The sequence below is a fragment of the Microcaecilia unicolor genome, chromosome 13 (genome assembly GCF_901765095.1).
Source record: "Microcaecilia unicolor chromosome 13, aMicUni1.1, whole genome shotgun sequence".
Lineage (NCBI taxonomy): Eukaryota > Metazoa > Chordata > Amphibia > Gymnophiona > Siphonopidae > Microcaecilia > Microcaecilia unicolor.
In genome coordinates, this window is record NC_044043.1 from 98,946,242 (window position 1) to 98,962,959 (window position 16,718).

At 40.8% G+C, this 16,718-nt stretch overlaps 1 protein-coding gene across 10 annotated transcripts in view; it reads left to right on the top strand.

Annotated features, from left to right (window-relative positions):
* EIF4G3 (eukaryotic translation initiation factor 4 gamma 3) overlaps positions 1 to 16,718 on the top strand; it is a 419,008-nt gene that overhangs the window by 360,652 nt on the left and 41,638 nt on the right. For all 10 annotated transcript variants that reach the window (XM_030222062.1, XM_030222064.1, XM_030222063.1 and 7 more), the window contains 4 exons: positions 3,073 to 3,245; positions 10,311 to 10,436; positions 10,865 to 10,946; positions 13,379 to 13,477. In XM_030222062.1, coding sequence (XP_030077922.1) covers positions 3,073 to 3,245; positions 10,311 to 10,436; positions 10,865 to 10,946; positions 13,379 to 13,477 — 480 coding nt within the window. The remainder of the gene's footprint in view (positions 1 to 3,072; positions 3,246 to 10,310; positions 10,437 to 10,864; positions 10,947 to 13,378; positions 13,478 to 16,718) is intronic.

Sequence of the window (16,718 nt, forward strand, 5' to 3'; positions counted from 1 at the left end):
CACACCATCAGACGCACAGCACCCTGACACAACAAACCTCTGTGAAGGGTCTGCATTGGTAGTTCAGGCCAGCAGTGGTTCCCTTCTGCTGTTGCCCAGGTCAGCACTACTAAACTCTACAATCCTTTTCTCCCCCTTAGAGATTTTTCTGTGCTTGTCCCACACTTTCTCAAAGTCAGATAGTTGTCGTCATCACCACCACCTCCACTGAGAAGCCATTCCATGCATCCATCACCCTTTCCTTTAAATTGAATGAGACTCGCCTCCTGTGCGTTTATGCACAGAGGTATTTAAATCTTTTAATTAACCTTTCTTAACACCATCTCACATACTACCTGTCATAGCAAAGTGTTAAAATAGAAAAATGCGTTTTGAATTTTGGCAGATTTTGCTCTTACATATTCCCCTATTAAATAATTGTGTCTTTGTCCTGTTACATTAAAAAATGTGCTTTAACTCCTGCCCATTGAGGTTTGTATATTTAATCTCAAAAGATAGTTCAGCTCAGGCTGTACCATCCTTGTTCACAGTATCAGCTAAAAGAACTGGGGAAGATAATCATGGAGAATACAGCCTGATTTGAACAATTAAATTTCACTAAATGGCAACAGATTATTTTGGATTCAGATATTAGATTGGGAGAAAGGTAGGAGAGGGGACGTAAAACAGACACTTAGGCATGATATTTTATGATTATGGAGCTGTGTTACAACCCAGACTGGCACAGTTGGAAGTCACTGTTCCTTCTCAGAATAATGTAATTTTGTTTCACCTAAAAAGCCACATACTTAAGTTTCCTAAATCTAAGGTAGGAAGGTTCTGTCCTCTGTGTAGGAGGCAGATTTTTCCAATATTTAACTGCTTGATAGGGAAAAGAAACAGTAAAGGATTGCTTAAAGCGGGTCTTATGTGTAGATGGAAAAAGGAGTAACAAATTATTCTTGGACTCCTAGGTAACCCTGCCTTAGGAAGATAACTTGGGGACATACCATGAATTATTATAAAAACTCTGGTACATAATTGAAATTTACAATGAGCTCGGAAGGAAAGCTATTGGAGTTTACACAGAAAAAAGAGTAACACTTTCTTGACAATACACACCAAAAATCATTCTAGCCACGGCATTCTGTAAAAATTGTAGACGATCAAAACATTTTTCAGTACAGCCAACATCCAATACATTGCAATAATCAGTGGAAGATAGGACTACAGCTTGAACTAAAAGTGTCAGACGATCAAGTTGATTTCTTAACTTAAATCAAATTAAAGTAGGACTCCGATTATCTGGACTGCCCTCTGCAGGGGTGGTCCGGAAAATGGGACATTCCTTTTTGAAAAGAGAATATACTTTGAGAGTTACATGTTGAGCATTATTTTTTGTTTTCAATTATAAATGGGAAAAAATATCAACCTATTTGTGGTGTTATAACATTTTTTACTCTGTATCAGGCGTAATGTGATAACTGTGATAGAGATAAATGGAAAAGATAAGGAACAGAAGCAATCCGGATAATTAGATATCCGAATAATTGGAGTTCAGATAATCGGCATTCTATTGTATTTAGTTGAACCTTCATCAACAAATGTGATTCTAACTTTATTCCTAAAATTCGAAAAGGTGACTCTAAGTTTAAAAGTTCTCCATAAATAATACTTTCAGATGGGAGAGATGGAATTGAAAGATGGCCAAACTATATCATTTTAGTTTTAGATGTGTTCACTTTTAGTCTTACTACTTGCCCACTCTTCCATTAAAGCAAAACAATCTAATCTAATCCCAGCAGGAGGTTCAAGGCAGTTTACATAAAGGGACAATTCAGCCGGGAGATCTAGGAGGCCATAGTGTCAGCTTATATGCTATGGGGCCATCCAGTGCCCTGGTGTTAAAAGTATGTTCTACCAGGAAACAGGCGTGTTTGTGGGCTGAGCATAGCTTCATTCTACTGCAGGAGATTGGCAGGGTAGCCACTTTGTCATCATTACAGGTTGGAAAGTTCTGGCTGCAGTACTGTCTGATAACCTTCACTTGGTAAGTACTGCTCTGGTACTTCCCTAGTGTCTGGACTGGTCTTGGAGGGACGATGAGGAAGGAGAAATTACCTGCTAATTTTCATTCCTTGAGTCCCTCCAGACCGGTGTAAAACCCACCCGTTGTTCTGGGAAATGTGACTGAAAGAATGGTGGTCTAGCGCAAGAAGATTATAGTGCTGGCTTTTCTGTCAAAGATGGGCTTCTGCAGGAGTTGGGCATTGTCCGCAGTGTGTAATTCTTGTTTTTTATGTTCCCTGGTTTATGGGGGTTGTACTTGCACCTTTTGCTTTATTGAAATACTGACTGGTTAGAGCCTGCACAAGATACTTATAGAGCAGAGGTTCTCAACCCAGTCCTCGGACACAGCCAGCCAGACAGCCAGGTCTTCAGGATATCCAGAAAGAATATATGAGATAAAATTGCATGCTCTGCCTCCATTGTATGCAAATCTACTTCATATTAATCCTGAAAACATGATTGGCAAGGTGTGTCCCAAGGACTGGGTTGAGAACTACACTTAGTGATGTAATTAAGTCATTGGTTCTCAGTTTTCATCTGCTGGCAGCAGAGCATAAGCCTGAACATCTGTACTAGTCTGGAGTGACTCAAGGAAAGAAAATGAGCAGGTAAGATATAATTTCTCCTTGTTGCTGTATCAAATTGTGTCAGGCAGTATCAACCTGGAGTGGAGGAGTGGCCCATTGGTTAGAGCACTGGTCTTGACATCCAGAATTGGCTGGTTCAAATCCCGCTGCTGCTCCTTGTGATCTTGGGCAAGTCACCTAACCCTCCATTGCCTCAGGTGCAAACTTAGATTGTGAGCCCTCCTGGGACAGAGAAATATCCAGAATACCTGAATGTAACTCACCTTGAGCTACTACTAAAAAAGGGTGTGAGCAAAATCCAAATAAACAAACAAATCTATGGATATATCGAGGGCTTTGATAAATTCTCAATGTCACTGACACATGTCATGATATAAAACAGGTGTTGCAGGTTCCCTGAAAGGCAGGGTAGTAATCCTTTATGTTCCTTTCCCAGGAAGCGATGCAGTGTGTGGAGGAGCTGAATGCACAAAACCTGCTGCACATTTTTGTAAGAATAGGGGTGGAATCAACCTTGGAAAGGAGCCAGATCACCAGGGATCATATGGGCCAATTGCTGTATCAGCTGGTGCAATCAGGGAAACTTGGCAAGCAGGACTTCTTCAAGGGGTTAGTGTTACTGAATGTACATGCAAATGCTCTCTGCCTGAGAAGGCTGAACAAACCAGTGAAAGAAAAATATATGATATGTAAAATGTGTCCCCTTATGCTGTCACTGTGGCCTATGGAGTCCTCGTCCAGTAAGCAGACTGGCGGGGGAAGGTCTTGGAGGTAAAACGGGCAGGAGAAGGGGAATGCTGAGGAATATAAAGGCTAACTGGAAGAGAGGGATTGAATTAGGGTATGAGAAGAAAATCTGATAGGAAGGGGAAAGTAAAGTAAAACAAGCAAAAATAAAAACATAAGAAAGCAAGCTAAGAAAAGAAAACAAAGCTTCATTACATTTTCTTCTGTGCTTCCGTGTTCACTTCTCTTCAAGGTTTTAGTCATGCTTTCCAGATATCTGCCACCTCAGTTTTGAAAAGTTCCTTGGTAACTTTTTTCACCATTTTTGTTATTCATTCTATTTTTCAGTCAGAACATGTTTTCTGTCTTCCATTTTCTGTGTGTTTGGGTGTTTTGTTTTATTTTTTTCCTTTCTTGGACATCACATCAGCTCAACAGACTTTTCCACACTTGTAGCTTGGTGGTATATTTCTCCTCTTTCTCCTTCTCTATTAAGAAAAGTCACCTTTCAGTTTTCTGTTGATCATTCTCTCAACCAGCTAAACTCTTACTGAGTGGTTAGCATATCTGGGTTCCTGGAGAAAACTCTGTAGTCTGCTATTGAGACAGACATGGGGAAGCTACTGCTTGACCCTGGGATCAGTAGCATGAAATGTTGTTACTATTTTGGATTCTGCATGGTACTTTTGACCTGGATTGACCACTATTGGAAGCAGGATACTGGATGGACCATTGGTCTGACCTAGTATGGCTATTTTTATGTTCTTACATTATTTCTGCCTTTTTAAGTGATAGCTAATGAGTTGGTTAGACAAAATATAACCACTCAGAGGGGTAGAATTTAAAAATCTATGAATTTCCAGGTAACTCCAGAGTAACTTGATTAATTCTTTTAAATATTGACCTGCTAAAAGTCAAAATGTTCACTGGACCCTACATACCTCCCATCTCCCTCCTCCCTGTCTTATCCAAGTTACTTGAATGTGCTGTCCAACTTACAGCCTTTACAATCATCAGAAAAGCCCTTGCCAAAGTCTCTAGTGACTTGTTCCTGGCCAGATCCAAGGGCCTCTACTCAATCCTTCTTGATCTGTGTGCTGCTTTTGACACTGTTGATCACCACCTACGCCTTGATATGCTATCCTCACTTGTATTTTGAGGCTCTGTTTTGTATTTGTTTTCTTCCTTTGATTTGTATGCATCTCAGATTTATGGTAGAATTACAGCTCTGCCAGTACTCTGTTCTGCCCTTACTCTCATAAAAAAAGATACACTTCATATGCTGGATTGCATGAGAAGCTTTGCCTTCTGTTTAGCACAGATTAAAGACTATATATGTGTTAATTTTTAAACATGTGTATAAGTGCAGATGCATGTGCATGTATTATTATTATTTTATTATTATTTGTTACATTTGTATCTCACTTTTTCCCACTTATTTGCAGGCTCAATGTGGCTTACATAGTACCATAGAGGCGTTTGCCAACTCGGTATGAACAGATACAAAGTGATATAGTGGTAGGATAAGGTTTATGTGGAAAGACACATTAGGGGATTGTAGTGTGTAAGAGTTATGTTATGTCCATTACTTGCTTTGGTTTCGTTGTGTTACAGAGTTCAGGCATTTAGGTTGGATCGGTAGGGTATGCCTTTTTGAACAGGTTCGTTTTTAGTAATTTCTGGAAGTTTAGGTGGTCATACTTTGTTTTCACGGCTGTTGGTAAGGCGTTCCATAGTTGTGTGCTTATGTAGGAAAAACTGGATGCATAGGTTGATTTGTATATTAGTCCTTTGCAGCTTGGGTAGTGGAGATTTAGATAGGATCGTGTTGATCTAGATGTGTTTCTGATTGGTAAGTCTATGAGGTCTATAATGTATCCCGGGGCTTCGCAGTAGATGATTTTATGAACTATGGTGCAGATTTTCAAAGCAATACATTCTTTAATTGGGAGCCAGTGCAGTTTTTCATGGAGGGGTTTTGCGCTTTCAAATTGCGTTTTTCCGTATATGAGCCTGGCTGCTTTGTTTTGGGCGTTTTGAAGTTTCTTTATGATTTGTTCTTTGCATCCCGCATAGATTCCGTTGCAGTTGTCTACATGGCTTAGTACCATTGATTGTATCAGGTTGTGAAATGTTTCCCTTGGGGAAAAATGGCTTCACCCGTTTGAGTTTCCACATTGCATGGAACATTTTCTTTGTTGTGGATTTCGCTTGGCTCTCCAGTGTAAGGTTACGGTCGAGTGTAACGCCAAGGATTTTCAGGTTGTCTGAGATAGGGAAGGTGTAACGGTGTGTTTATATTTTGGGGGTTTTCCGCATTGTATTGGGATGAGAAGATGAGACTGTGTGTTTTTTCTGTATTGAGTTTTAGTCGAAATGCATTTGCCCATGAGTCCATGATGTTCAAGCTGAGGTTAATTTCGTTGGTGATATCTTTCAGATCATGTTTATAGGGAATGTAGATTGTGACATCGTCTGCATAGATGAAAGGGTTTAGGCCTTGGTTGGATAAGGACTTGGATAGTGCGGTCATCATTAGGTTGAAGAGGATCGGTGATAGTGGTGATCCTTGGGATGCTCCGCAGTTTGCTTTCCACAGTGGTGATATGTTTGATTTTGTTTTCACTTGATATGTTCTAGTGGTTAGGAAACCCTTGATCCAACTAAGTATATTTCCACAATTCCCGAAGTAATCTAGTAGTCTTAGTAGTATGTTGTGGTTTACCATGTCAAATGCACTGGACATAATTGGAGGAGAAGTATGTTTTTACGTGTTGCTATTTCTTGCTTGAATTTGGCTAGGAGAGTGATTAGTACAGTTTCAGTGCTATGGAGGGGGTGAAATCCTGATTGTGATTCATGTAAAATTGAGAATTTGTTTATATAGTCAGTAAGTTGTTTGGTAACCATGCTTTCCATCAGTTTGACCACCAGTGGGATAGATGCTACTGGGTGGTAGTTAGTGATTTTGTTTGTTGTTTTCTTAGTGTCTTTTGGAATCGGGGTGAGTAGGATGTTGCTATTTTCCTTGGGGAAGAGGCCTTGCTGGAGCATATAGTTTAGGTGGGATGTGGGGTCATCTATGAAGCGGTCAGTAGCGGTTTTTATTAGGTAGCTGGGACAGGTATCCAGTTTGCAGTGGGAGTTGGAGAATCTACTTAACGCCTGGGTAACTGTTTCTATGGTGAGGAAAGCTAAATTTGACCAGCTTCGGTCAGCTGGGTATTCTCCAAGGGTTAGGTCCAAACCAGTGATGACGTTTTCAGTATCGGTGTTGGCCTAAGGTAGTGTGTTGCGTAGGTTTGCAATTTTTTCATTGAAGTATTTAGCAAGTTTTTCTGCGGATGGGATGTCTGTATTGGTTGTATTGACCCGGGTGATGTCTAGTAGTTTGTTCACGAGTTGGTATAGTGTCTTCATGTCTTTGTAATCTGGCCCTATTTTAGTTTTATAGTATGACCTTTTGGTCTGTCTTATTATGTATTTGTAATTTCTTTGTATTTGTTTCCATGCGTTGTGTGTGTCTTCATCTTTTTTTTTTTCCATGCTCGTTCGAGTTGCCTGGATTGTGTTTTTAGTTTTTTCAGTTCAAGTTGTGCCTACGTGAGGTGGAGTTGGTTACACAGGTGTTTGAGATGAAGTTCATGAAGTTTGTCTGGCATTTGTTCCAATTGCCTGGTGGTCTATAAAACAAGATGCAGTTCAAGTGATCACGCAGGGTTTTGTTGCAGATTCTGATTGAGGCAATTTCAAGTTGGGTGTTATGGACTCGGCAGTGGTTTCAGTGGTGAAGTGGGATTTATAGATTAGTGCTATGCCTCCGCCTCGCTTTTCCTTTCTAGTCCAGTGTGTGATTTTGTGTCCTGGAGGGCATAGGTCTAGGATTATCGGGTCATTTTGATCATGGATCCAGGTTTCATTGGCGAAAAGTAGATCGAGGTTTTCTGACAAGATCCAGTCTGTTACTATTGATGTTTTGTTTACTATGGATCTGGCGTTGATGTAGCCCACTTGAATTTTTTGGTATGGGTCTTCTATGTTTGGGGTTGTGTGGATTTTTGTTAATTGTCGCTTCTTTGTTAGTGCGAGTTTGTTTGGACCTTTCTTTACCTTCTCTTGTGGTTGTCCGCATGTTGGTGTTCTTCCTTTGTTTAGGTTGTTGTCAGTTTGATGAGGTGTGCTGTATCTGATCAATCTGAGAAGGCAATGAGTTCCAGATTGAGACTCTATTGTATATAAATGATAATTAAACATCATATTTGATTTGATCTGCCTCATGATGGAAAATGTAGCAGCATCTGGTTGCAAGTTCTATGAGCAGGGCCATTATAAAGGCAAGTTATCCAGTCGCATAAATAAGCTGGAGCATCACCATTCATAATCTTAATAGTGATGCAAAGCTTAAATTGTATTCTGACTTCAACAGAAAGCCAATGCAGCTCCACAAATAGTGGGTGACTTAATCAAATCTGAGAGACATCTATATATCAGTCTTAATTATATGTTTTGAATAAGCTGCACCCGTTTAATTAAACCTTTAAAGAACCCATTATAAATAACACAGTAACATAATAGATGACTGTAGATAAAGACCTTTATGGCCCATCCAGTCTGCCCAGCAAGATAAAATCATTACATAAGACATGTTTTGATACTTCGTATGTATAACTGATCTTGATTTGTCCTTGCCATTTTCAGGTTATAGACCATAGAAGTCTGCCCAGTACAGTCCTTGTTCTAAAACTTCAGAAGTTGTCATTGACGCCCCTGAATTACTCCACTCCAACCCACCCAAATCCATTCAGCCATGATCAGGGCACAGACTCTAGAAGTCTGCCTAGTACTTTTTGCCCATTCCTTCTAAACAGAATTCCTTTGTGTTTATCCCATGCGTTTTTGAATTACATTACTGTTTTCATCTCCACCACCTCCCGTGGGAGGACATTCCAGGTATCTACCCCCTCTCAGTGAAAAAATACTTCCTTACATTATTCCTGAGTTGGCCCCACTTCAACCTCAATTCATGTCCTCTAGTTCTACCACCTTCCCATCTCTAGAAAAGGTTTGGTTGTGGATTAATACCTTTCAAATATTTGAACATCTGTATCATATCACCCCTGTTTCACCTTTCCTCCAGGGTATACATGTTCAGGTCATCAAGTTTCTCCTCATGCGTCTTCCTACGCAAACCCCGTACCATTTTTTTGCTTTTCTTTGAACCACTTCAGGTCTTTTTACATCCTTAACATGATATGGCCTCCAAAATTGAGCATGATAACACAGTAATCTATTCTAGATAGAATTAAGGACTGAACTAGCAACCCTAAATTTAACCGGATCAAATACTTGCAAATTGCTCTCAATTGTTTATGCTCGTAAAAAGATTTTTGTACTAAAGATTTCACATGAGATGCAAATGTTAATGAACTATCAACCTCTGCTCCCGCTGGATTGTTGTGCAGCTAAGTAGTGTTTGTCTCATTAGTGGCATACTTACAATGTAGAGGTATGTTTTTTAAATTAATATATGTACTTTCCCAATATTTGGTCAAAAGTGCTTACATTATGAAATTGTGCAGACTTTCAGTTAGCGAAAATCATTTACCCAGATATGGCTGATTTAAGTGAGGCATTTAGATTATAAGTTGCCCAGATATTTGAAAATGTATCATACAAAGTCTATATAGCACTCAATCAACTACCATATTCTCTGACCTTTTTTTTAAGGATCAAAAGAAACAGAGAATATGGTAGTTGATTGAATCTGTCATTGTTGATCTTATAAAGCAGATCAAAGCCCATATGTCCAGACCATGCAGGAAACGTATACAGATTAAGATCTACTGCCATAGAGGAGATTTGTCACCAGTCACTATTGTTTTCACTTGGCCTCCTGTCAGGATTCTAGTTTTGGAGTGGCCTAGTGGTTAGGGTGGTGGACTCTGGTCCTGAGGAACTGAGTTCAATTCCCACTTCAGGCTCAGCTCCTTGTGACTCTGGGCAAGTCACTTAACCCTCCATCGCCCCAGGTACAAATAAGTACCTGTATATGTAAGCCGCATTGAGCCTGCCATGAGTGGGAAAGCGCGGGGTACAAAAAAAAACCCTCTCTAGTAGAACTCATTTCTCCTGGCTTTCAGGGTTTTCTTTCTCCATTATGTGGTACGGAGTAAAAAGGGGGTAAAAGATTAGGTTTTCCTTCAGAAAAAACATAGTTTAAATAGCCTTGCTGATTGGCATTGACAATTTCCTTTCCTTCTGTCCCCCCTCCCCCCCTTTTTTTTTTGGAAGACTTTGCTTATCAGGGTGGTTTTGTCAGTGTGGCTTGTCATTAAAGAGTAATTACTTAACCTGTAATGATCATTCACTACAGCACAAAGAACCACACTGCCATCCTGCCTCCCCTTTGAGACCAGGTTGTTATTCTCTGAGTTCCACTACTGTCAGTCAGCTGGACAGCAGCAGGTCTGCATTACAGGAAACGTAATCTAATTTCATACACTTCCCATTTAGTACCATAGGACTGCCTATAATGGCTTACATCTAAAGGAAATACAATTTCACAGATGTATTACAAATTCAATTCAGAAACAACAGTTCATAAACACAGTTTACAAAATACAAATTAATACAGTATATTTGTAATGTGAAAGGCCCTTTAATATTGTTAGTGAAACATGAGTAAAAAAAGAATGTAGGTTTTTTTTTTATTTTTTGGTTATCATTTTCACATGGGATAAACAGAGCGATCTCGTGAGGTTGGGGGTCCCAGACCTAGGAACAGGGTTTAGGGTTTTCTGCTGGTAGAATTTTGACTTGCATATGCGCATTTCTAGAAAGTTCTAACAGGCCTTCAGTTTCATACTATTGCTCATTCTATTGCCCTCATTACTCTTTATCTGAGAGAATAAATTATATTAAAACTGTTTTGTTTGCTTTTCTTCAAAGGATTTTGGAGACACTGGAAGTAGCAGATGATATGGCCATTGATGTTCCCCATATATGGTTGTATCTGGCTGAACTTGTAACCCCCATGTTAAAAGAAGGAGGAATCTCTATGAGAGAACTAATGATGTAAGGAGCCCGGTTCTCTTTTCTGCTTTATAAATATAGTAATATATTATAGGCATGCTGCAGTGATTTCTCAAGATGGTTTACAAGAGACACCCCCTCCCCCCAATTTTGCTCTAAAGAATGTAGAATGGAAAGTTTTTTGATACCAGAATGCATCTCTGCATTTGATGCTTCTCAAAGAAGGAGCTAGGGGGAGATGGATTAATTTACTGTTGATGTGTTAAAATAAGAGCATATTAAGAGGGTAAGAGGAGAAAATGTATGATTTCTGACAGGAAAGACTGCTGTAAATGGGGAGATTTTGGTAACTCAATGAGCTCCAGATTGCTCAGTGCTCTACCTTGACAGTGGCTTTCTATTAATGGCACTTGAGAACTCTTATAGTCTTTACTATATTGTTTTCTGTAATTTTCTCTGTTATCTTGTAGAGAATTAAGCAAACCTTTACTTCCTGTGGGAAGAGCCGGGATCTTGCTTTCTGAAATCTTGCACCTTCTATGCAAACAAATGGTGAGTTTCATATCTCTGCTCGTTCAGGTGACAGGCTGAGCTTTTTCCTATATCCCAGACAATCAACTGTTCATTTACCTCTTATTTGCAAAATGTGACATCTAACGAGTCCAATGGCAGTATCATTGCTCCATGTTAATCTATAACAGGTGTTTTCAACCCAATCCTTGCAGCCAGTCAGGTTTTGAGAATACCCACAGTGAATTTGCATAAAATGAATTTGCATACAATAGAGGGTAGGGCATGCAAATCTCTCTCATGCATATTCATTGTGGGTATCCTGAAAACCTGATTGGCTTGGTGTGTCCCAAACACTGGGTTGAGAACCCCTGATAGAATCTGTAAGGCAACTGAGCTTCATCATGCAGGTTTTATATTCACATCCAACATTCTGTCTCAGGCAGTGTCTAATCTAGTCACAAGTAATCAACAGTATCCCAAGGAATAGATAACATTCTTTGTAGCTTACACCCAGAGATAAGCCATTCCATGCACTTATTTTGGCTACATTTCTCCTTACCTTATGCAATTCTACTAAACCTGACCTGGTGGACCAGAATATGAACAATGTATATGGATATGTACTGCTTCCATTGCATGCAAATTTATCTTGTGTGCATTCATAAGCATTTCCTTGTTCTCAACAGCAGGTGACTCCAGAAACTTGTGGGTTATGACCATCTACCAGCAGGTGGAGGTAGGATTCTTTTTAGCCAGTTAGTCTTCCTGTGTGAAAGACTTGCAGCCATATTCTCCTCAGTTCTCTCCCTCTGACGCAGCTTGTACATGAGCTCCCGAAGATAATTTTGCAGCTGCACATTGGATTAAAGCAGCTATAGCTTCCGCTTTCTCTTCTTTCCAGCAAGCAGCCTCCATCTTCTTTCCAAGCTCATTGTTCTTGAGCCCTTTCGACTTCTTGGGCAGGATTTTTTTTCTTTGGAGAAAATACGTAGAGTGGCCACGTGGTCCTCTCTGCATGCCTTTACCAGGCATTATCGCCTCAATGCCACAGCTCGAACGGATGCTTCTTTTGGGGCGTTATAGGAAGTACTAACAGATCAAGAAGCATACCGTCCTATATGACCTGATGGTAGGTGGTCATAACCCACAAGTTTGTGGATTCATCTGCTGTGACAAAAGAAAAAAATTATCAGGTAAGACATAATTTTTTTCCATCCTGAAAATCTGACTGACTGGGGATCCTCCTGGTCAAGTTTGGGAACCACTGAGCTGGGGTGATCAGAACTGCATATGGTGGTCAAAGTGTAGTAGCACTATGGCATTATAATTGTTCATTTTGTTTTTTCATTCTTTTTCAAATTCCTGATGTTCCATTTAATTTCTGCCACCACTATACACTGAACTGAGGAATTCAATGTTTTGTCCACACTGACTCCAAGGTCTTTTTCCATAGTGGTGACCTAGCATCTTGTAGAGCTAGAGTTGTCCCCCCCCCCCCCCCCCCCCCCCCGTTTAATTCTAGGACCTGCTGCTCATGAAGCAGTCCTTTATGGCATCTAAAATCCATTGAGACTTTTCCCAGCCAGTAGAGTGGTAATTGAACTCTTCCATTATTATATTGGTAATTCTGTTACCTTTCCTGATTAGGGTGTTGGTGTCTGTGGCCCAGCGGATGGTAGTATGTCCTCACTGCTATATGTAGGATTTCATAGTGTATTTTGCTTCCTGAAGGACACTTCATGTTTGACTTCAAGCCACCTTGAACATATACAGCACCACCCCAACAATGTGTAACCTGGGGAAGGAAGTGGTGGAGTGGTTAGAACACACCTACTACTACTACTACTACTTAGCATTTCTATAGCGCTACAAGGGTTACGCAGCGCTGTACAAGTTAAAACATGGGGAAGGACGGTCCCTGCTCAAGAGAGCTTACAATCTAAACTGCCTTATCCTTCTGGGTTGGGGAGTTCAAATCCCGTCACTGGTGCCTGCACACACCCCCAACCTTCCTGCATTTCTGCCAGGTACTTGTGACCTGGATTAGCCACTGTTGAAAGCAGGATACTGGGCTAGATTGGTCTGACCCAGTATGGCTATTCTTATGTTCTTATCGGTGCCCCATTGGCTGTCCTCCTTTCACCAGATCTCTGAGATATCTGTTATGTTTGGGGTTTTTTTTTCTTTTAGTACCATATATTCTAACGCTCCAATTTTTTTTAATATATGTCTGGAGTTCCATCTACAGACAATTCTCATTTTTTTTTATTTCCTGGTTTAGCAGCAATTATTTCTTTAAATTTTGTCATATTGGAGAGAATTGTGATTTGATGGTACTGCAGAATTCAGGTTTCTTAGCATCACAAAGTATTTATCAATATTTTCTTTAAATAATTCTAAACGCTATAGTACCGAGTAAGCAGTACTAGTTCCAGTGTCCCTCTCCAAGTGAATACTTCTTGTCTTCGTAGAGCCATAAAAAAGTGGGAGCCTTGTGGAGGGAGGCTGGCCTCAATTGGAAGAACTTTTTACCCGAAGGGGAAGATGAACGGAATTTCGTCAAGGAGAAAGTGAGTGTGATCGTGTTTCCAGCCAGAAGCTTCTGCCAGATGTTGCTTCCTGGGTGAGGTGTGGCTTTGTTAGTCACTGGTTATCAAAAGCTGCTACTTGCCTAACATCCAAATAAGTAGCATTGGTGTAGTAACTTCAAGACATACAGGTTTATCTCTTTACTTGACTGCCGACAGCACTTTCTGATTCCAGTGCCTATGTTCATATAACACTCATCCTGCTGTACATTAATGCATAATTCTCCATCAGTTCAGCAGATAAGAGCATCTGCATCTTTCTGAAACCAGGGATTGCCTTGGGCAGTAGAACATTCTTTTGGTCCATTTACTTGTTTCGTGAAAGGGTTTAATTTTACTGCATTATTCTGTTGTAACTTAAATTAGAGGGCATTTTTCATATTGTTTGCTTTGGGACAGAGTCCATGGGCATTTTTTTACCTGTGAATTTTCTGCCAATTTTAAAAGAGAAAATGCATGCATGTTTTCACTTTGAAACTATTTGCACCTGCTTTTGTTTGGGTGGATTTTTCTATGGCAGATAACATGTATAGACTTGAAAATACAATCTATGCACCAGTAAGCATAGCCAGAGAGCAGATTTTGGGTGGGCCAAAGAGGGAAATGGATGGACACTAATGTCCTGTTCACTCCCACCCAACTTGAGTTGTACCATGTCACGCCCCCCCCCTTCTGTTGCTGCCCCCTCCCCCCATCAACTTTTAAAAGAAACTAGGTACCAGAGCTGGCAGGGATCCCCAAGTCCCTTCGGCTGTTAGTAGCTGCTTCCTGAGCCGCTGCTGTATACGCAAGAGTTTCTGGGCACCTTCAAAGAGATCTTCAGCTGGCGGGGCATGGGGATCCCTGCCAGCCAGGGGCGAACTCACCATTCGGGCAACCAGGCAGTGCCCAGGGGCCCAGAGGTTCTGCCCAGTTGCCCGCCACAGTACATTGCAGCCCTCCCCAGTCCTACCTGGTTAATTCTCGGCAGCCGTTTTGAAAAACAGGGCGACACCACGCAGAGTAGCAGCAGCAGGCAGGAAAGAAAGGGATTGTTTCCTTCACACATACACCCCCCCCCCCCCCCCCCCCCCCCGAGAAGAAGCCAGGCCAAGGTAGAACTGGTGAGGGCGGCAGCAATGTGGGAGGGGGGTGGCAGGCAGTGATCAGGGGGGCTTCAGTTCTCTTTACTTGCCTGGGGGCCCCAACCACTGTCAGTCCGCCCCTGCCGCCAGCTACCACAGCATTTTGCCACTATTGGGTGGACCTCTGCCCACCCGTGGCTACGCCCCTGCAATGCACATTTATGTCCCAAGGATCTAATGTGGCTAGAAAGATGCATACTGTGGAACTGTAGGGGTAAACAATATTTACCACCTAGTGGGTGATCAGAGATGTGCAAACACTAAATTCTTATGCACCCTGGAACTAACACATCTCCTAAATAAACTGTTCCGAGTTCAGACTCCTAAGATATATTTATACTACTAGACTAAAAACAGAAATCTGATAGAAATAACCAAGAATGTATGAGGACTAGAACTATTTACAGTAGTAAAGTATAAACGAGTGAATAAAATTAGGAATTGCTAGAAAATAAAAGAAACGTATGAACAAGAATATCACAGAATAAAAGTAAAATATTGTTTTTTTTAAATGCTAGAATGCTCACTAATCAGGTATAGTTGAAACAAACAATGCACCTCCCTAGACACAAAATTAAGTATCACCTGTTACGTTCAAGTGATTACAGAGCTTGGGTTACTACCAGAATCAAGAAGCCGATCACCTCCCTCGGGAACAGCGTGGCCAGCAGGCAGTGTTCAGGGTGTTCCAACATTGATCAGTCATTGGATGAGATGAGTTGAGATAAGTTGTTGATGTCCTCATTGTTCTCCTTGTTGTTCTTGTTCCAGCAAGTGCTTTCTTTTATATCAATCTGATATCAGCAATGTCTCAGATGGTTTGATAAGATCATAGCAGGTGATTGGTTGGTGCACTTTGTTGTGACTAAAGTGACCACAGGAATGTGTTTTGATGTCAATAAAAAAAATCGAGGACAGTGGTCTAGATACACACGCATTCAAGATTTATTCCACAGTAATAGCCTACTTTAAAAACCTGGCAAGAGAGAGCCTCGGAAACAGCTGAGTAGCTTCAACAGAACGTTTATGCTCCCTTCTTTCAATCCCCGGCTTAAAAAAACCTCCAAGTTATCTATTTTATATTTATTAAATTTCAAACTAGAGCAGCTTATTTCTGAAGATTTCAAAAATAGTGCATTTTCCGTAGTCAGTTCTTCTAATAGCAATTTCTCGTTCTTTCCCTTTCTCAAAACAAAATATGCACACTTAGCTTAAGCAGCAACTTCTCAGAGCAGTCATCCGCTTCTTCTAGTTCCGTAGAACACAACAAGCCTGCACGCAGTCAAGCTCTGGAATACACCACAGGAGCTCACAGCCTTACGGAACTCCCCACATGCTTTCAGCTGAATTGAAGAAGCTCAGAATTTCAGACAGCCACATTACGTATTAATTGCTGTTTTACCCACAGAAATGATTTTGAAAATTGTCCTCCCTATGAGTCAAACTTTATAAATTGTAAATTACAATGACACAACTTTTATCCCAATGTTAGATCATAGTTGTGAGAGGAGAGCAGCTGGTTAGGGTAAGTTTAAATTCTCCATCAACATACATAAGGGGAAAAAACCTCTTTGAGTGCTAAACTTTAACATTTTTACATTGTAAATATTAACAGATTCCCTCCCTGTGCACACAAGTGTTCATAAGCTTTAATATAGAGCTTCCTGCAACAGGGTTGGTTTTTTGTTTTGTGTATTGTGGCCTTGTTGGCTCAGTTAACATTCATTAGCCAATTTCTTCGTCCATGCTCACTATTTTGGAGAATTGCTTCTTTAGTATGTCTCACTCTCCTGCTTATAATCGAACGAGGAAAAACGCCCAAGTTCCGACCTAAATCGGGAGATGGACGTTTATCTCACAAAACGAATAACGCGGTATAATCGAAAGCCGAACTTGGACGTTTTCAACTGCACTCCATCGCGGAAGCGTACAAAGTTGACAGGGGCGTGTTGAAGGCGTGGTGAAGGCGGGACTGGGGCATGGTTATCACCTGAACAGAGATGGGCGCCTTTCGCCGATAATGGAAAAAAAGTATGTTTGTAGCTAGAATTTAGGGCACTTTTCCTGGACCCTGTTTTTCCACGAATAAGGCCCCAAAA